Source organism: Leucoraja erinacea, chromosome 30 (genome assembly GCF_028641065.1).
Source record: "Leucoraja erinacea ecotype New England chromosome 30, Leri_hhj_1, whole genome shotgun sequence".
Taxonomy (NCBI): Eukaryota; Metazoa; Chordata; class Chondrichthyes; order Rajiformes; family Rajidae; genus Leucoraja; species Leucoraja erinaceus.
The window spans coordinates 11,518,407-11,539,617 of record NC_073406.1 but is presented as its reverse complement, the minus strand read 5'-3'; the positions used below and the strand labels follow the sequence as shown (position 1 = coordinate 11,539,617).

General features: G+C 44.5%; 1 protein-coding gene across 3 annotated transcripts in view; it reads left to right on the top strand.

The window, feature by feature from the left end:
* The window catches only part of LOC129711638 (endothelin-converting enzyme 1-like), a 209,047-nt gene that overhangs the window by 48,840 nt on the left and 138,996 nt on the right, over window positions 1-21,211 (top strand). Inside the window, exon 1 of one of the 3 annotated variants that reach the window (XM_055659435.1) lies at window positions 9,625-9,781. The exons of the other annotated variants lie outside the window; for them this stretch is intronic. Coding sequence (XP_055515410.1) covers window positions 9,779-9,781 — 3 coding nt within the window. The 5' untranslated portion in view covers window positions 9,625-9,778. Of the gene's footprint in view, window positions 1-9,624; window positions 9,782-21,211 lie in introns of those variants that run through there. 3 annotated transcript variants of the gene reach the window in all.

Here is a 21,211-nt window from a genome sequence, read left to right as displayed (position 1 = left end):
GAAGGGAGATAAATTAAGATCCAGTTCAAGACCGAACACGGCTGGAATTCTGTCGGTTTGGGTGGTGATGATGGGTGGTGACTGGAGAGTAACGTTACCCGACACTAGTCACCTGTAGCAGCAGGTCAGAGGCAATCCTAGCCAACATTCAGTGCATGTGGGAAGTGACATAATTGACAATGAGAGAAAGCAGTTACTAGTTACTCAGTGCTCTAGTGTGTGCAGGCAATCTGTCAATACACTGAACCATCACCCTTGGCCGCAAGGGACAACTTAAGAAGGAAGATGGAGTGATCAGACATGACTGTTAAGGATATGAGAGATCTCGAACAATAGAAATAAGAGAACACCAATTCTTCTTAAAATTTGTGATTTCTCAAAAAATATTTTAAAAATTAATTAATATGATTTAGTTGTCTCTGATATTATTTTATGTTGGCCAAGCTAATCTATTATTGCATCAAATGTGGACATTATTAAACCTGAGCTCAAAAAGCAAACTAATCCCTAGACAAAGAAAAGACCACATTCTGTCCAATTTGCCTTTTCGCATTCCACTTGCGTGATACAAAGTTGTTGATTGGTCGTGAAGGTGAATTTCAATCAATTGGTAGAACATGAGCAGGACTTGCATTTAGATAGCATTCTCTCTGGATTCAGGAAGTCGTAGAGCACCTTACAGCCAATGAGTTGCACTTGAGGTGCATTCCTTGAAGACACAACTAATTTACACCTTCAACAAGCTGCATTGTAATAATGACGAGATCATCTGTTTGTAATTGCATTGACAGAGCAACAAATATTGGCCAAGACAAAGGCATAAGGCTAGGAAAACCCCAGTAGTCAAGATCAATGAGGTCCACAACTTTAAAGATCAAAATTGGGATTTTAAAAAAAAAACAAAATCCCAACAGCATTAGCAGTGTTTTTATATACTAGAGTGTATTATTTAGCAATATGTATTTAGATTAAATTGAGGACAGGGCGTTGTTTTTAAAACTTGGAGATTTTTCTATGGTTTAGCTTAAAACAAAAGCTATCATCAACGCAGACAAAAATATTTTAACATGTTACTTTTCCAAAGTTTATTCAGAAAATAGGTGGCACTAAGTTAAAGCTGCGATTGGTGAATTAATATATTGAATCAGATTTATCGTGGGATTAAGAAATGTTCTTTCCTGTTAACTATCCAGTGGTCAGATGCTTAGTTTAGTTTGGTTTAGTTTAGTTTAGTGATACAGCATTGAAATTGGCCCTTCAGCCCACTGAGTCCACGCTGATCTTTGACTGTAATGTAATAAATAGGAACTTCAGATGCTGGGTTATACCAAAGATAGATACAGAAAGCTGACATAACACAGCGAGTCAAACAGCATCTCTGGAGAACATGAATAGGTGCTGTTTCAGGTTGGGGCCCTTCTTCAGAATGTCAGAAGAAGGGTCCAGACCCAACACGTCACTAATCCATGGCAGACAAAAGTGCTGGAGAAACTCAGCGGGTGCAGCAGCATCTATGGAGCGAAGGAAATAGGCAACGTTTCGGCCCGAAACGTTGCCTATTTCCTTCGCTCCATAGATGCTGCTGCACCCGCTGAATTTCTCCAGCACTTTTGTCTACCTTCGATTTTCCAGCATCTGCAGTTCCTTCTTAAACACGTCACTAATCCATGTTCTTCAGAGATGTTGCCTGGCCCATTGAGTTGACTCCAGCATTCTGTGTCTATCTCTGATACTGAATCACCCATTCACACTAGTTTGACATTATCCCACTTTTTCATCCACTCCTTGCACATTATAGGTGATTTTTACAGGGGTCAATTAACCTACAAATCTGCAGACTTTGGGATATGTGGAAGAAACTGGAGCACTCGGAGGAAACCCCTAGAGAAACCAGACAGCACCCAAGATCAGGATAGAACCCGGGTCTCGGGCATTGTGAGGCAGACAGTGCTCCACTTTCTATCAGAGTCTCCAGCTTTCATTATTGCTGAGTTCTTCACCTCTAAGCCTGCTGTTATACCTCAAGCCAAACGTCACACAGGGAACCTGCCTACCAGGCATCTGAATGACCAGGGATATTCTGCTTCAATCATCTTGGAGCAAAAATACATGGGCAACGTGGCACTTATTTTTAAATGTCTTTGAATACTTCTATTTATTAGTTATAAAAAGAAATCAAGCACAAGAAAAAAATGTCTATTTGACTGATGGACTATAATCATCCAGCTAGGTAATGAAGGGCCAGTAACTGGGCGTTGGTAGTATCACAGTCAGGTTACTTGTGGCTGGAGCATTGAGCCAAGCATTGAACCAAGGACATCTTAACACTTTAACTCCCCCGCCCATCCCCACATTTACCTTTCTGTCCTGGGCCTCCTCCATTGTCAGAGTGAGGCCCAGCACAAATTGGAGGGACAGCACCTCATATTTCGCTTAGGCAGCTTGCACCCCAGTGGTATGAACATTGACTTATCCAACTACAAGTAACCCTTGCTTTCCCTTTCATTCCATCCCTCCCCCTTCCTAGTTCCCTGACCACTCTGACTGTCCCCTGAATAAAATATTTTATCTCTGCTTCATCGTCAACCAACGATTATCAATTCTACATTTTCCTTGACCTCTATCTTTTTTGATGCACTATATTGCACTATATCTGTTTATTTATTGTGTATCTATGGCCTTTTTTGTTTTGTATGGATTTATTGACATTTGATCTGTTCAATTAATTTAATCAATCTCTGTAAAGCACTTTGGTTCAAATACTGGTTTTGTTGAAAAGTGCTATATAAATAAACATTATTATTATTATTATTATGGTCTATAGACACACGGAACTTTTCTCTTCCATTTTGTATTATGTTTACATATTCTATTGTGCTGCAGAAAGTATGAATTTCATTGTCCTATCTGGAACACATGACAATAAAATTCCCTTGAATCTTGTTTTCACGCCTTACACCTCATTATCCCTGTGTCTCCCTCTCCCTGACTCTCAGTCTAAAGAAGGATATCGACCCGAACCGTCACCCATTCCTTCTATCCAGGGATCCTGCCTGTCCCGCTGAGTTACTCCAGTCTATCTTTGGTGTAAACCAGCATCTGCAGTTCCTTCCTACACAGTTTAAATCTCTGTGTAGCCGCTCCTTCCCATTGACTTTTTCCTGGTGCATTTCCCATTGATCTCCTTTGTGGCCTTTTCAAATTGCCTCCCTTGTGACAAAACTGAATGAGTTTTTGAGTGGCTTTAATCAAAACCAGCGGCAACCAAAACCACATCCTCTCTGGAAGCGCTGCAAATGTTCTCTAGGTCTGCTTTTAAACTTAACAGAGTGTAGGAAGGAACTGCGGATGCTGCTTTAAAGTGAAGATAGACACAAAAAGCTGAAGTAACTCAGCGGGACAGGCAGCATCTCTGGAGAGAAGGAATGGATGGCGTTTCGGGTTAAGACCCTTCTTCAGACTTAAACTTAGTGTTGGAGAGAGAGAGAGAGACAGACAGACAGACAGACAGACAGACAGACACACAGACAGACAGACAGACAGACAGACAGAAGATGTTTGAACCGAAGATGACATAAAATGCTGGAGTAACTCAGCGGGAAGGCAGAGTTACATCTCAAGAAGTGGCTCGACACGAAACATCGCTCTTTCCTTCTATCCAGAGATGCTGCCCGTCCCGCTGAGGTACTCCAGGATTTTGTGTCTATCTTTGGTTTAAACCCGAATCTGTAGTTCCTTCCTACAAGAAAATGTTTGAACTATGGGCAGTGCCCTGCGGAACTCTTCCAGTAATGCTCTGTGACCGAGATGATTGACTCCCAACAACTAGAACCATTTAAATCTGCAGCCGAAAACAAACAGCTGGAAGAACTCAGTGGGTGGTTGACGTTTCAAGCCGCGACCTTACGTCAGGACTTGTTAATGTGTTCGAGGCAAGACTCGGCCATAGATGTCCATTGATCTCAGTTATCACAGGGCTCCTTTATGTCAACCCAGATAAATGATGTCTTGAACACAAGAACAGTAACTCATGCCTCACATGGGATATTCAGCTGTTTTATTTATGTTTGCACCAAGGCTGGCCTGAGGCTTTAATTGACTGTTGAGGAAGTAATTGACCAAACCACATTTATCTAAAGGGCCTGTCGCACTTAGGCGATTTTTTTGGCGACTGCCGCGACAGTCACAGCCGTAGCAAGCCGCCGAAAAATCGGCGACTGGACCCCCCCTCCCCCCACGACAATGGCTACAACAACTTACCACCCAGTTGACGGCAAGCTACCGACAACTGGCGACCCATTAGGACGTCCACCTACGACCACACCTACAACAACCGGAGTCACCTACGTCCACCCGCGACAAGGCTATGACATGCTACGACCCTGTCGCCGACAACTGAAGACAACGGAAGACAATTCTGTCGCCAGTACCTGTCACCGGTTGATGTAGGTTGATGTAGGTAGTCACCAATGGAATTCACCAAAGTCATCATCCGGCGACTACCTACGTCACCTGGCGACAACCTACGACAGTACCTACAACAGGAGAAGACAAGCTACGTCAAGCCCACAGTCACCGAAAGGTTTGTTTTGTTGTTTCTATGAATATTTTAAAATCCAACGGTGACAAGAAAAAAGTTACGACTCTTGAGGCGACTCCAGGAGACAACTAACGACCATACAGCCACCATGTGGCATCCATTGCCAGAGTGAGGATATACGCAAACTGGGGGAACAGCACCTCATATTCCGTTTGCAATTTATGGACATTGAATTCTCCAGTTTTTGGTAACCTCACATTCAAACCCCCCCCCCCCTCCCCTGCCCCTTTCAGCCCAACACCCCTCCCTTTTACCCACCTATCCCCCCTCCACCCAGCCCTCTCCCACACTACTTTCCTCCAACTGCTTCACAAGCTGTAACTTTTCAAACCTATCTCACATCTTCCTTTCTTATCTTTGATCCAACCATCTTGCCTATCGAACCCACTCCTCACCAATGTCGGCTATTACCTGCCATGCTTCCTCTTGCCTCTACCTTATTTCAGCTTTCTTCTCCCACTCACTAATTCTCCCACTATGTCTGGGATTACAAGTGATAACAGATGTCCCCTTCACACCACTCTCATCATTTTCCAGAACTGGTAAAACTCAAACAAAGATCGGGAAGTGCCTGGATATATGACGTTGGCAGCGTTCACAAGGATATCCCTGCCATGTGTCTGACATTTTGAGATTCAAATTCCACTATGAGGATGTCAACAGATAATTCACCAATGCACGGCAATGCAATTGAGCCTCACTGTTATACTGTGGATGTTGTGTTAAATCTGGCCCAGTCTGCTCTCTGAGATGCAAGTGATCCAAAGTCACCATGTGAAGAAGATCAAGGGAGTTCACCCTTGGTGACCTGTCTGGATTTACCTCTTGATGACATGTCATTATTGTGTTGCCATTTGTGCGATCTTCCTGCGTGTTAACTGAGTGCAGCTCTCCCTAAATTACAACAGAAACTATATTTCACTGGAAGTATTTCACTGACCACAAGTATTCCCTGAATTTTTCAGTTTGACTGATCACAGTGTGTTGTTTAGCACAGCCGTCTCAGAGTCTGTGTTGTGTGGACTTGGGTGAGTTAAGAGGTGATTTTAGTCTTACTTTATCACTTCGTTGGTTTTATTTACTTTCATGGCTACGTTCTCCAGACTGCTTCGTTTTAAGTAACAGTGTTGTGTTAAACGGTAAGCAAGCAACCATTAGTTTTCCAGCTGATTGAATAACCAGTTAGAAAAAGTTAATTGAATCAGGTAACCTGGGAGACTGAATGTGCAAACCCATCTCAAAAAACATGGTCTGTGTGTAACAAAGCATCCTGTGAGCAACGACCACTATATGGTGAGTAAGGGACTGCAGCGGAGTTGGAAAATTGTGACAGAATTAAATAAATCGATTACATTAAATAAATATTTTAAGACAGATCTGCCAGGATAATGATGTATTGTGACTGTAGTACTTAGGCTTTGATTGAATTCATTGCATTTCCCAGCAACAGAAGATAGGTCAGATTTTTTTTTTAAAACACAAAGTACTGGAGTAACTCAGCAGGTCAGGCAGCATTTCTGGAGGTAAAGGATAGGTGACGTTTCGGGTCGGAACTCTTCTTTGGAATGAAGAAGACCCAAAACGTCACCTATCCTTTTCCTCCAAAGATGCAGTCTGACTTGCTGTTTCTCCAGCACTTTGTGTCTATCTCTGGTATAAACCAGCATCTGCAGTTATTTGGTTCAGCATCTCTTCAGACATGGATAGGTGATGGTTTGGGTCATTATAGTCTGTAGATGGACCCCGACACAAAATGTCACCTATCCATGTTCTTCAAAGACGATATCTGACCTTTTGAGTTACTCCAGCACTTTGTCTATTTTGTAAAGCAAAATCTGCAGTCCCTTGTCTTTCCAGGGTCCAAGTTAATATCTCTTTGATTATCTGCAGTTTCAGGAACTTCAGTGTGGAGTTGATGAGATGGAGTCTTCTGAAGACTGAAATGCATCAAGGAGGAAAAACACTATTCTGACACTTAATATTGGAAGACAACCATATTCCATAGACTTAGCATTGGTGGAATGGTTGGTCAGGAGGGATAAGTGAATGTGACAACAGGTATGGGGATCCTGAAGATAATTTTTCCGGAGTCTCGGCCTTTACCAGAAAAAAAGGAAGTGGTTATTTTAGTCTGAAACTGGGACCTTAACTTAACAAAAGCAACTATGATAGCATTGTGAATTGTTTTAGCAGTGATTGATTGGGTTTGATTACAAGGTTTGAGAGGAAATAAGCAATGGTTAAGAGATAAGCAATGCAGAGCTTACAAGGAAGAGAAGTGAAAGCTAACATTAGATATAACAAAAAAGCCTTGTGATATTTCTTGAAAGAAGTGGCAATCCTGAGGAATGAAAATTTTCTGATTGCATCAAAGGAGGTCCAATCCATCGATAAGGAAAGGTGAGCAAGAGACACAATAGGGTGGCACGGTGACGCAGTCGTAGACATGCTGCCTTCCAACGCCAGAAACGCAGGTTCAATCCTGACTATGGGTGCAGTCTGTAGGTTAATTGGCTTCTGTAAATTGGCCATAGAATGTAGGATAGAACATAGTGTTTGGGTGATTTTTGGTTGGCATGAACAAGGTGGGCCGAATGGCCTGTTCCCACGCTGTATCTCTAAACTAAACTAAACAAAGCACAAAAACAAACTCCTGGAACAGACAATATGATGTGGGGGAAATGTGAAGTCATTAACTTTGGTAGAAAAAGAGTATTTTAAAGGGTGAGCGATTGAGACAGTTGGTGTTGAGAGGGAGTTAAATGTTCTTGTGCCTGGACCACCTGACGTTACAATGTAAGCCGTCATCACAACAAAAACAAAAATAAAACAGTTGTGCCCTTCGGGAACGGTGTGAAGAAGGGACCCAACCCAACACGAAACGTCACCGATCCATTTTCTCCATAGATGCTGCCTGACCCGCAGAGTTACTCCAGCACTTTGTGTCCTTTTGTGTATCCTTTGGGACTCGTCCATCTCTCTAAATGGTGATCTTAATGAGTTACTGCAGGTGATGGACATGGACACCCATTCTCAGTGCTTCTTCTCATCGATGTTTAATGTGGATGTGTTTTGATACATCAGCCAAGGCAGAGCAGTAGATGCTAATCAGCGGAAGGTTTTCATGTCCATTTTTCTACCATACGGCATGCCTTAAACATTGTCGATAATATGTGTTCCTTTGCTTCCAAACTATAGATAATGAATTGGGTGGCATGGTGGCACAGTGGAGGAGTTGTTGTCTTATTGCCATAGAGGGAGTGCAGAGACGGTTCACCAGACTGATTCCTGGGATGTCAGGACTGTCTTATGAAGAAAGACTGGATAGACTTGGTTTATACTCTCTAGAATTTAGGAGATTGAGAGGGGATCTTATAGAAACTTACAAAATTCTTAAGGGGTTGGACAGGCTAGATGCAGGAAGATTGTTCCCGATGTTAGGGAAGTCGAGGACAAGGGGGTCACAGCTTAAGGATAAGGGGGAAATCCTTTAAAACCGAGATGAGAAGAACTTTTTTCACACAGAGAGTGGTGAATCTCTGGAACTCTCTGCCACAGAGGGTAGTTGAGGCCAGTTCATTGGCTATATTTAAGAGGGAGTTAGATGTGGCCCTTGTGGCTAAGGGGGGGATATGGAGAGAAGGCAGGTACGGGATACTGAGTTGGATGATCAGCCATGATCATATTGAATGGCGGTGCAGGCTCGAAGGGCCGAATGGCCTACTCCTGCGCCTATTTTCTATGTTTCTATGTTACAGCACCAGACACCCAGGATCGATCTTGACCACAGGTGCCATCTGTACAGAGTTTGGACATTACTCAACCCCATTCTCCTGCCTTCTCCCCTTAACATCTAACACCCATATTAATCAAAATCCATCCTTGTCAGCTGACGACAAGCGATGCATCACTGAACCGAAATATTACTTTTAAAGTCATAGAGTCTCACTGTGTGGAAACAGGCCCTGCGGCCCAACTTGCCCACACCGACCAACATGTCCCATCTACATTAGTCCCACCTACCTGCGTTTGGCCTATATCCCTCCAAACCTGTCCTATCCATGTGTTTAAGAAGGAACTGCAGATGCTGGAAAATCGAAGGTACACAAAAGTGCTGGAGAAACTCAGCGGGTGCAGCAGCATCTATGGAGCGAAGGAGATAGGTAATGTTTCGAGTTTGAAGAAGGGTTTCGGCCCGAAATGTTGCCTATCTCCTTCGCTCCATAGATGCTGCTGCACCCGCTGAGTTTCTCCAGCACTTTTGTGTACCTGTCCTATCCATGTACCTGTGTAGGAAAGAACTGCAGATATTGTAGGAAGGAACTGCAGATGCTGCTTTAAACCGAAGATAGACACAAAATGCCGGAGTTACTCAGCGAGACAGGCAGCATCTCTGGAGAGAAGGAATGGGTGACGTTTCGGATCGAGACCCTTCTTCAGACCCGAACTCGTCACCTATTCCTTTTCTCCAGATATGCTGTCTGACCATTGAGTTACTCCAGCTTTCTGTGCCTATCTTCACTTCAAACCAGCAACTGCAGTTCCCAGTCTTAAGACAAGTACATGGATAGAATATAGACACAAAAAGCTGGAGTAACTCAGCGGTCAGATATCTGGAGAAAAGGATTAGGTGACGAGAAGGTTCTCCTTTTCTCCAGAGATGCTGCCTGACTCACTTCAGCTTTTTGTGTCTATCTTCTATCCATGTACCTGTCTAAATGTTTATTTGACGCTGTGACAGTTAACGTTTAGGACCATTTCAGATAGTGTTTTTTTAAGTGCAGGAGTCAAGTCAAGAGTCAAGAAAGTTTATTGTCATGTGTCGCTGATAGGACAATGAAATTCTTGCTTCGCTTCAGCACAACAGAACACAGTAGGCATTAACTACAAAACAGATCAGTGTGTCCATATACTTGGTGGGTTAAAGTCCGAAGAGCGGCCAGCCCAGCCCAGCACGCAGGGAGTTAAGGCAAGATAGAGAGGCACCGCCCACAAAGTGGTCGAACCGCTGCCGCCGCCTCCCAGCCTTTCGGCTCCTTGTAATTGGTGTGTGGCCGTCAATCAGCGGGCAGGAGCTGTCAATCGGCGGGCGGGGTGCACCCTCACGCTGTGCTAGAGGCAGCGCAAGGCCAGACTGGGTGGCGAACGGGGGGTCGAGCGGTGGAGCCGGCAGCAGCAATGGTAGGAGGCGTAGGGAGGGAGGAGGAGGAGGGGAGGTTTATTTACTACCTCGGCTCTAAGAGCGTACGGTTTGTGGGGAGAACGAGGAGAAACTGTGTCCTCCCGGTCAAAGCGTGCAGAGTACAGCAGAAGTGTCCTGCGGGCCGGAGGGGGGAGGGTTCGATTCCCCCGAGAGAGTTTACCCCGCTGTTTACTGAGCGAGGGGTGACCTGGACCCTGCCTCAGGTGGCCGCGCTTTCACTCGGCGTGAGTTTCAGCCGCTTCGTGTCGGTTTCACTTCTTGTGAGTTTCAGGCTGCAAACTCTGGCAGAGCCAACCTCACTAGTGCGTGTGTGTGTGTGGAATCCGACCGCTCCGCCCGTATTATTTGTTTTCCCTTGATTTGTTTGTTGGGGTCTAGTGTCCTCGTTGACTGTGGGCAAATAATCTCCACTGCTTTCCAGATGTGCATTGGTAAACGTGGGCAGATGTGCGCCGCCGAGACTGTAAACAAGTTACACAAGTACTGTGACACAACTGTGTGTCTCTCTCCAGACTTACCTGCCTACCGTTACACGTGACCTTTCATTTCTCTATCCACAGCATGCGGGTCTGTTTGGAAAGAAGATATTAATATATTTACATGGGGGGGAGAATCAATGTAATATTGATAGGGGAGAATATAGTACAAGGAGGAATTGAGGACGCTGGTTTAAGACGAACGCAGACACAAGAAAGCTGGAGTTTTGTGTCTCTGGGAGAATATAGCTCGCACTCTCTCCGGCCAGAGGAGGTTCCGCTACTTGTTCTGTTGAAGAAGTATCGGGAGTTGGAGTGTAACTTAAGAAAGGCAGAGCCACGCCAGGCAACCGGCTGGGAGAGTAGTTCGGGGGAACAGATGATCCGCTCTCCTCTCCTGTCTTCTGTTGACTAACTTTATTTTTGCTCTTCCGCTCTGGGATGGTGTATCTCCTGCGGTGGGAATGGGAATGCCTCCCTTAATAAAACCCCGGTCACAGCGAGCCGTTCGCTGGCAGGGAGCCGAATGTGTTCCTTGTCCGAGGTGGTGTTCAGAACTAACCACGTTCCCAGCGAGACACTATACACTGGCGTAACTCAGCGGGTCGAGCAGCATGAGAGCGAGGAACAGCACTTTCGCTTGGGCAGCGGTATGAATATTGACTTCTCTAACTTCAAGTAACGTTTGCTTTCCCCCCTCTCTTCATCCCTCCCCCATCTTAGTTCTCCGACGTCTGACTATACCCCTGTTTTTTTAATCCTTGTTTGCTTCGTTGTCAACTTCTCCCAACAATGATCTATTCTACATTTTCCTTGACCTCCATCTCTCTTGATATCTCGTTTTCACACCTTACACTTAATTATCTCTGTCTCCCTCTCCCCTGACTCTCAGTCTGAAGAAGGGTCTAGACTCGAAATGCCGCCAATTCCTTCTCTCCAGAGATGCTGCCTGTCCTGCTGAGTTACTCCAGCATTTTGTGTCTATCTTCAGGCAGTAACATCTCCAGATGGAAGGAATGGGTGATGTTTTGTGTCGAGACCCTTCTTCAGTCTTCACCCTTCTATCCAGAGATGCTGCTTGTCCTGCTGCGTTACTCCAGCATTTTGTGTCAATCTTCGGTTTGAACCAGCATCTGCAGTTCCTTCCAGCATGTTCTTAGCTCAACAGTTTTCCTCGTCTTGTCTGCATCCAGATATAGTTGAGTTCATTTCAAAAGGCTGAGTAATTAGAACATAGAACATGCAATATTTCAGCACAGGGACGGGCCCTTTGGTAAAACAATGTCTGTGGCAAACATAATGCTAAGTTAAATGCTAACATGTCAAGTCAAGTCAAGTCACATTTATTTATATAGCACATTTAAAAAAACAACTCTCGTTGGCCAAAGTGCTTTACATTTGTTATAAGAATAGCACAACAAAACAAACTACATACATATATACATGTAGCCCTCACTCAGAGGACGTCAGGAAAGGCTTGGGAGTATAGATAAGTCTTTAGTCTTGACTTAAAAGAGTCGATGGAGGGGGCAGTTCTGATGGGAAAGGGGATGCTGTTCCACAGTCTTTTGCCACAACATAATGCTAAGTTAACTGAGGAAGGCTCTGGGCCCGAAATGTCACCCATTCCTTTTCTCCAGAGTTGCTGTCTGACCTGCTGAGTTACTCCAGCTTTTTGTGTCTACCTTTGCTAAGTTAAACTAATGTCCTTTGTCCACATGAGATCTACATCCCTCTATGCACCTGCACATCCATGTGCCTATCTGAAAGCCTCTTAAACAACACTATCATATCAGCCTCCACCACCACTGCTGACAGCGTATTCCAAGCACCCAAACACCTGTGTCAAAAATACGTTCCATGCATTTTGAACGTTGCCCCCCTTTACCCTGAAGCTATGCCATGTAGTCTGACATTTCCACAAAGATCAGTCTGAAGAAGGGTCTTGGCCCGAAACGTGCTCCCCAGGTGCTCTGGTTACCCCCCACACTCCAAAGGCGTGCAGGTTTGAAGGTTAATTGGCTTCAGTAAGATTGTAAATTGTCCCTCGTGTGTGTGTGTGCGTGTAGGATAGTTCTAGTGTCCATGCAAAGGAAATAGGCAATGTTTCGGGCTGAAACCCGAAGGGTTTCGGCCCAAAACGTTGCCTATTTCCTTCGCTCCATAGATGCTGCTGCACCCGCTGAGTTTCTCCAGCACTTTTGTCTACCTTCGATTTTCCAGCATCTGCAGTTCCTTCTTAAACTATTTCCACAAAGATGTTTTGTCATAATTGACCAGCGAGGGTGTGGTGTTGATGAGACAGTCTATGATTTGGTTAATGTTTGAGGCTTGGGTCATTGCCTTGAGGAAGTTGGGTCTATGTAAATACCACTCTGTAAACAGCGCAGGTGACTTGGTATTGACTGAAAGATACAGCATGGAAACGCGCCCCCCCCCCCCTCCCCATCCCACCAAGTTCATGCTGACCAACAATCATCCATTCTCACTAGTTCCATGTTTTCCCGTCCAATTTACAGAGGCCATTTATCCTCTGAACCTGCACGTTCTTGAGACGCTCGAGGAAAATGGAAAACCCTTAAGAAACACATATGGTCATAGGGCGAACGTGCAAACACTGCACAGACAGCACCTGAGGTCAGGGTCGAGCCCGGGTCTCTGGTGCTATAGAACAGCAGCTCTACCAGCAGCACCACTGTGTCTTCATTAAACTGATAGTCATTGCAAACCTGAGGGCTCTTGACTCCATGGCAACCCTCCTTTGAAAGGATATTCATAAATATTCCAGCAACTCTTGGTACTGACTCCCTGCAGGGCTTTGTTCTGTGTGGTGATCAGTCAGGTGTATTAGTTGAACCCTGGGAGGAATGCACAATGCCGCACTGTGACTGGGAGGCAGGTGTTAATTCTATCGACACCAGAAACATAAATTGAGGTGTTCATTGTTCTCTTTGTGAAAATGGAACTATCAGAGGGTGGCGAACCTGGGGAATTCATTGCCACAGATGGCTGTGGAAGCCAAGTCATTGTGCATTTTTTTTAAAGTGGGGATTGATAGGTTCTTGATCAGTGAGGGTGTCAAGGGTTATGAGGAGAAGGCTGAGAGAATGGGGTTGAGAGGGAAAGATAGATCAATCAGCCATCATTGAATGGCAGAGTTGACTCGATGGGTCAAGTGGCCTAATTCTGCTCCTATGACTTACAAACCTATTTTGGTGGTGCAAGAATGACCCATCTTGGAGCTGGTGCAGCCTGGCGATTGAGCTGGATTATACTTTACTCAATGGAGTTCAGATTAGTTTAGAGATACAGCATGGAAACAGGCCCTTCACCTCCCCGAATCCACAACGACCTTTGATCACCAATTCACACTAGTTCCATGTTGTCCACTTTCACTCTGCTACCCACACACTGGGAGCAATTTGCAGAGGTCAATTAACCCATCATGCCCCTCCCACGTCTTTGGAAACCGGAGCACCCGAAGAAAACCCACGCAGTTGCAGGGAGAATGTGCAAACTTCACGCAGACAACACCCGAGGTCAGGATCGAACCCGGGTCACTGGTGCTGTGAGGCAGCAGCTGTGCCACTCTGCCACCCACAGTTGGGGAAAAAAACATGTTCTGAGGGATAGCAAGATGGGTAGAAAATGAGAAGATGCTTCCTATAACCATAGAGTTGAATCGAAGAGGAGTGTGGTTGGAGAAAGAGTGTGGTTGACCACTTTAGGTCAAGATGAGGGGCAAATTCATGTTGGGAATGGGTGTAAACCTGCGTGCCAAAGAACTGTGCATTTTCACACTGGGGTTTGATATATTTTTGCCTCGTAGGTGAATTAAAGGATATGAAGATCAGTGGGATTGTCTGCTGGAGGGATTATCAATGATCTGGTTGGGGTGGAGAACAGGATTGTGCAACTACACAGCCTATTCCTGCTTCTGCTCCCATTAGATTCATAATCCGAAGCAAACCTCTTTAAATTTTTAGTACAGAAATGTCGTAATTGGGTCAGAAATTGTGCGTACTATTCTTTTTGAAAATCCTTGGTTTATTGAAGAGCATTTTACAATGTTCTGAGATTGTAAAAGGTGCTGTGCAAACATAGGTAATTCTCCTTGCTTTTAATCCTTGTGGAAACAGCTGCATCTGTAACCTGGGCCCAGCTGTTGTCAAATTGAGCATGAGGAGTTGGGAATGTTTTAGGAAGTGGCAAACTAATGAACACGGGGAGAATATTGAAGCTGTGGCAAATCTCCTAGTACTGGGCCATCGGCGAGACCAAACATAGACAGAGCGATTTTTTTTTTTTCCACCTTCGCTCAGTCTGCCTGGTCCTACCTGATCTCCCGGTTGCTAAACACTTTAATTCTCCTTCCCATTCGCACACTGACCTTTCTGTCCTCGTCCTCGTCCATTGTCCGAGTGAAGCTAAATGCATTTTGGAGGAACAGCAGCTCATATTTAGCTTGGATTTACAACCAGTTGGTATGAAAATTGATTTCTCTAACTTCGAGTAACCCCGGCATTCCCCCTCTTTCCATCCTTCCCCCACCCAAGTTGCACCAGCCTCATTCCCACCCAACAAACAGCTAGCAATGGACTGTTTCCTTTATCATTGTTAGTTTTATGCATATCTTTCATTTATTGTTCTATATCTCTCTACATCATCGTCTATATCTCTTGTTTCCCTTTCCCGTGACTTTCAGTCTGAAGATGGGTCCCGACCCAAACCGTCATCCATTCTTTCCTTCCAAAGATGCTGTCTGTCTGCTGTCTGCCTGAATTTGGCCCATATCCCTCTGAAAGTTTCCCCATCCAGGTACTTGTGTGAATATCTTTTTAAACATAATTGTACCTGCCTCTTAAGGGTTTTCCATTTTCCTCGCACATCTCAAGAAATGGTAGAGGCAGGTGCAATTATGCATATTGTCCTCTGTGTGGAAAAGGTTGCCCCACAGGTCCCTTTTCAATCTTTCCCTCTCAGTTCAAGTCTATACCTTCTAGTATTAGACTCTCCCACCTTTGGAAAAAGACTGTGACTGTTCACCTTATCTATGCCCATCGTGAATTTATATCCATATCATTATCCCTCTGTCTCCAACACTCCAGAGGACAAAGAAGCGTCAACCTATCTAACCTCTCCTTATAACTCTAGGCTTCACATCTCAGTAAAATCCTTCTCAATGACAAATCATCATCCAAATCTACATCAAGCTAGACAAAACTGTGCAGTGCCCGAATGAGGAATATTTCAGGAGTAATTGGATTACGTCGTAGGCATTGATTCCAATGAGAACCGGTCTTCAGAATATCTGGTCTAACATTCATTGCAAGCAGTAATCAGTTTGAAATTAAATTGAAATGGAAGGATAAGGGGGAAATCTTTTAGGACCGAGATGAGGAAAACATTTTTCACACAGAGAGTGGTGAATCTCTGGAATTCTCTGCCACAGAAGGTAGTTGAGGCCAGTTCATTGGCTATATTTAAGAGGGAGTTAGATGTGGCCCTTGTGGCTAAAGAGATCAGGGGGTATGGAGAGAAGGCAGGTACAGGTTACTGAGTTGGATGATCAGCCATGATCATATTGAATGGCGGTGCAGGCTCGAAGGGCCGAATGGCCTACTCCTGCACCTATTTTCTATGTTTTTATGTGTCTATGTAAGCGAACAGCACTGTCTACAGAAGGGAGGCTAGTGGCTTCTCAAGAAGTGTGGTTTACAAACTCCCATGACTGTGATCGCGTAGGGATTGGCATTCTTACGTTCTCATAAGATGTTAGAGGTATGTTCATTGACTTAAATAAAATATTTTCAACTTAAGTTGGTTTGCTTCCTTGTGGTATAGATCATGAAACCTTCCAGACAAGACATATTGGCACTTGGCACATTTAACATGCTTGCCCTGTCTATAAGTTATTGGGATATTTGTGTATTCTGGGAATCAGCTCCCTCAACACCAGTTTTGGATGTCAGGTTTCTCTGATAAACCACATACAGCATTTTCTTTGTGGTGTATCTTTCCTTGGATACAGAGTCAAAACTCGATGCAATACTCAAGATGCAGTGTGACCAAATAATAATAGTAAGACATCATTGCCCCTATATTCAAAGCACTTGCAAGTGATGCCAATATTCAATTGGAGGAAAAGCATCTCGTATTTCACTTGGGCAACTTACAGCCCTGTGGTATGAATATTGATTTCTCTCACTTCAGGTAGCCCCAGCATTTCCTTTCTCTCTATCCCTCTCCCACCCAAGTCGCACCAGCTTCTCATTTTCACCCTACAAACAGCCTACAATGGCCTGTTTCCTTTACCATCATTATTTGTTTGCATATCTTTCATTCATTGTTCTTTATCTCTCCACATCATCGTCTATCTCTCTCGTTTCCCTTATCCCTAACCAGTCTGAAGAAGGGTCTAGACCAGAAACGTCACCCATTCCTTCTCTCCAGAGATGCTGCCTGTCCGCTCTGAGTTACTCCAGCTTTTTGCGTTTATCTTCGGTTTAAACTAGCATCTGCAGTTCCTTCTTACCATTCCCCTTGACTGGTTGTTGGCCCTTCACATTTGTTTTCAAAGACCAATGGTCAATGCAGTGACAGCTGTTGGACCTGCTGCCTCACAGCACCAGAGACTGATTCGATCCTGACCTTTGGTGTTCCCTGTGCGGAGTTTGCACATTCTCCCTATGACCACATGCATGCATTTCCTCCAAATGCGTCGATTCCATCCCACATCCCAAACACCTCTTAAGTGCACAGGAACACAGATCTATATCAATAGAAAGGATGAAGGCAGCACATGTGGAACGCCACCACTTGCAAATTCTCGTCCAAGCTGCACATGTCATCATTTTTAAATCCTATTAATTTCTCCCGCATCACTTTTTCGCTAACACTAATTTCCTTTTGCTTCTTTGTATAAACTCTTGGCCCGTGAGCATTTCTGGAAAGTTATTTGTGTCCTCTTCCGTGATAGCAGAACCAACCTATTTATTTAACTGTTTGTCAATTCTTTGTTCCCCATTACAACTTCTCTTGTTTCGTACTTGCTTCATATCCTCTTTTAACATATTAATAACGTTTCTGTTCCTTGCAAGTTCATTCCCACTCTTTCCGTCCCTCCCCCCCCCCCCCCCCCCCCCCCCACCCTAGTTTCACTGTTCGCATCCCCTCATTATTACCTTTTCCCACAGCCCACAATGGACCATTGTGGGCTCCACCTTTCCTTGATCATCGGTGCTGGCTTTGATTTGTTTTTTTTCATACCTTTCAAACATTTGTTCTTTCTACCTTTTCACATCTCTAGTTTCCCTCTCCCCGACTCTCAGACTGAAGAATGGTCCTGACCCGTAATATTACTCATTAAAGAACACCCATTGTAGGTTCATTTTCTCAATGTAATTGGGGAAGGACGAGAAAAATTGCTGCGTTTGACACTCAGAAGCTTCCTTGACTTAAATGTCACTCATTGGCACCGTGTGCCTCGATGATTACTCATGAATTAGCGGAAGCTTTGGTCGACCAAAGAAGAGATTCCATTAGATTAACAGATCAAAAGACTTGACACAGTTGAAGTGTTAAGTCAGGCTAGTGAAGCAGACAGTTTGCATAATTTTGATGTGTAAATCCAGAACAATACTGCCTCTTACTGATTGCACTGAATATTTACATCTCACTGGCTGTCTTCCATCAGATCTCCGAAGAAGCAAATATTGTTAATTTGTAGTAATGGCCACATTCCCAATACCATCCAGTGGGAAAACCTAAGACTTTTGTGGCTGATTTCGTCTGAACCAAATGATTTCCCAACCTTGGAGCTTCAACGATTTAATTTGCACTCTGTTGCCCTGAGTGTATTGCCATCTTATCCTGCTCCAATCTGTCCCTTCATGTAAAATCCCTATCCCACATTCACAACCAGCCCCTTGGCATTGTTGGGGAGGAAGGAGCTGCAGATGCTGGTTTGCACAAAGATAGACAAAACCTAGAATGCACTACTGGCTGGTGGTTCCATAGGGGACAGATAGAGGAACAAAGCACGCACGCAAGACTCTGAGGGGAAACCCCAAGAATGGCACGTATTGTGCAGGGGGGAACTGCCGATGATAGACACAAAATGCTGAAGCAACTCGGGTCAGTCAGCATCTCTGGAGATAAGGAACAGGTGATGTTTTGGGTAGAGATCCTTCTTCAGACTCCAGTCTTCTCCCGAGTAAAGTCTGAAGAACGGTCTCGACCCAAAATGTCACCTATTCCTTTTCTCCAGCGATGCTGCCTGACCCGCTGAGTTGCTCCAACAGTTTGTGTCTATCCTTGGCATTAATGTCTTGTTAGCCTTGCTTAACACTTTCATCTGTCTGTGCAGCAGCATCTATGGAGCGAAGGAAATAGGCAACGTTTTGGCCCGAAACGTTGCCTATTTCCTTTGCTCCATAGATGCTGCAGCACCCGCTGAGTTTCTCCAGCATTTTTGTGTACCTTCGGTTTTCCAGCATCTGCAGTTCCTTCTTAAACACTTTCATCTGTCTGTCTTATTCTCTATCCATATTGCCATTTCACCTCCAAACTCTACTTCCTCTGTGTTTTCTCCTGAAATGCCTTTGATTTTGTCTTTCAAAAACAAAGCATTTAGCTATCCATTTACACCAATGTTATTGCAGCTACTGATACCATCTCTTGATGTCTGGCTCCATTTAAAAAGTACTGTTTTCACATAGTCTATGTCCCTAGTCCCTCAAGTGCTACATGTACATGACATCAATCTCCAGCAAGAAAATGCCTGATCATCCCTCATTGACCTTCAAAGTGACTATTACCATTACCAAATCTCCCACCAGCATCCCTTTATGGTAGGGAAGGTGAGGGTAGTTAGATCACAATAGACCAGAAATCTAGAAATGAGGAACTGCAGATGCTGGTTTACACAAAAGGACACGCAGTGCTGGAGTAACTCAGCGGGCCAGGCAGCGTTTCAGGAGATCAGACGTGTGATGTTTCGGGTCAGAGCCCTGCTTCAGATTGAAGAAAGGTCCTGACCCGAAACATTACCTATCCATGTTCTCCAGACATAGAAACATGGAAAGATAGAAAAATAGGTGCAGGAGTAGGCCATTCGGCACTTTGAGCCAGCACCGCCATTCAATATAATCATGGCTGATCATCTCAAATCAGTACCCCATTCCTGCTTTTCCCTCCATATCCCTTGATTTCTTTAGCCCTAAGAGCTAAACCTAACTCTCTCTTGAAAACATCCAGTGAATTGGCCACCACTGCCTTCTGTGGCAGAGAATTCCACAGATTCACAACTCACTTGATGTCCTTTTGTAGACCAGAAATCTCACTGGACCAGCCGTTTTATTCTGTAACTATGGCATTGGTGTATTTTTGTGGCATGCACTGAGAAACTGTGAAGAACTTTGTTTTGAACCGCTGCTGTTGCTGCTGCATCCACTGAGCATGAAATACCATGTGGTATATTTGCCCCCATACAAACAGCACAGATCTCCACACCACAAACTAACCCCTTCCGACCCCAATGCAAATATTGAAAGCAATGCAAATAAGTTTTCAAAACAATGCTAATATACTGTGAAAGAAGGAACTGCAGATGCTGGTTTACACCAAAGATAGACTCACAATGCTGGAGTACCTCAGCGGGGCAGCATCCCTGGAGAGAAGGAATGAGTGATGTTTCGGGACAAGATCCTTCTTCAGACTGCCTGTCCCGCTGAGTTACTCCAGCAATTTGTGTCAATGGTATCTACTATTTGAAAGGAATCAAATTCAGTTTGAGCTTTGACATTTGCAAGTATTTGCTGTAGTCATGAACAAAAACTATTAGATCCAACAACCTATAGATTGAGACATTGTGAGGAGTTCTTGTAGGTGATGTTGGTCACTGGTGAGTTATATCCAGGTCTTGTGAGAGGCTACAGCAGAGATGATATGAGGCACGGGACACTTGTGTTAGATCAAGATTAGAAAACCTTGTTCTTGAAAGTGTTTTAACAGGATTATTCGAAAGGGAGAAATATTTTTCGCCAGCCTTACTCTGTTCAAAGATTGGAAAATGAGATTAGATTTTTCTTGGTGTTGTATTTGAGGTCATCCTGCTGGTCTTGCTTTGATTTACGAGTTCCTTTTTCTATAAGTCCTATTCCAGCAAGCACAATTACCATTGCTGTTTGGAAAGAAAGTCGGATTTATCATGACTGCCGTGACTCTGAGGAAGAGGGGCTGAGCCAACTCTGTCTACGTTCCTCTCTCAAGATATAGAAACAAGGAACTGCTGATGCTGATGCTCCCAAAAAAAAAGACACAAAGTGCTGGAGTAACTTGGTGCGTCAGGCAGCATCCCAGGAGAACATGGATGGCTGGCATTTCAGGTCGGAACCCTTCTGCAGACTGGTTTTAGTTTTTAGTTTAGAAACATAGAAAATAGGTCCCTTCGAGCCTGCAGCGCCATTCGATATGATCATGGCTGATCATCCAACTCGGTATCCCATCCCTGCCTTCTCTCCATACCCCCTGATCCCTTTAGCCACAAGGGCCACATCTAACTCCCTCTTAAATATAGCTTTAAGAGTTTATAGTTTAATAGATACAGAGGGGAAATAGGCCCTTCGGCCCATCGAGCCCTCACCGAACAGCTTCTTCCCTGCACATTAACACTATCCAATGCACATGAGGGACAACTTATACATACACCAAGCCAATTAACCTACAAACCTGTACGTCTTTGGAGTGTGGGAGGAAACAGAAGATCTTGGAGAAAACCCACGCGGTCACGGGGAGAATGTACAAACTCCGTACAGATAGCACCCGTAGTCGGGATCGAACCCGGGTGTCTGGCGCTATCGTTGCGCCACCATGCAGCCTATGATTGCGTGTAGGGGGTGGGGATGAAAGCTAGAAGAGAGGATAGGCAGG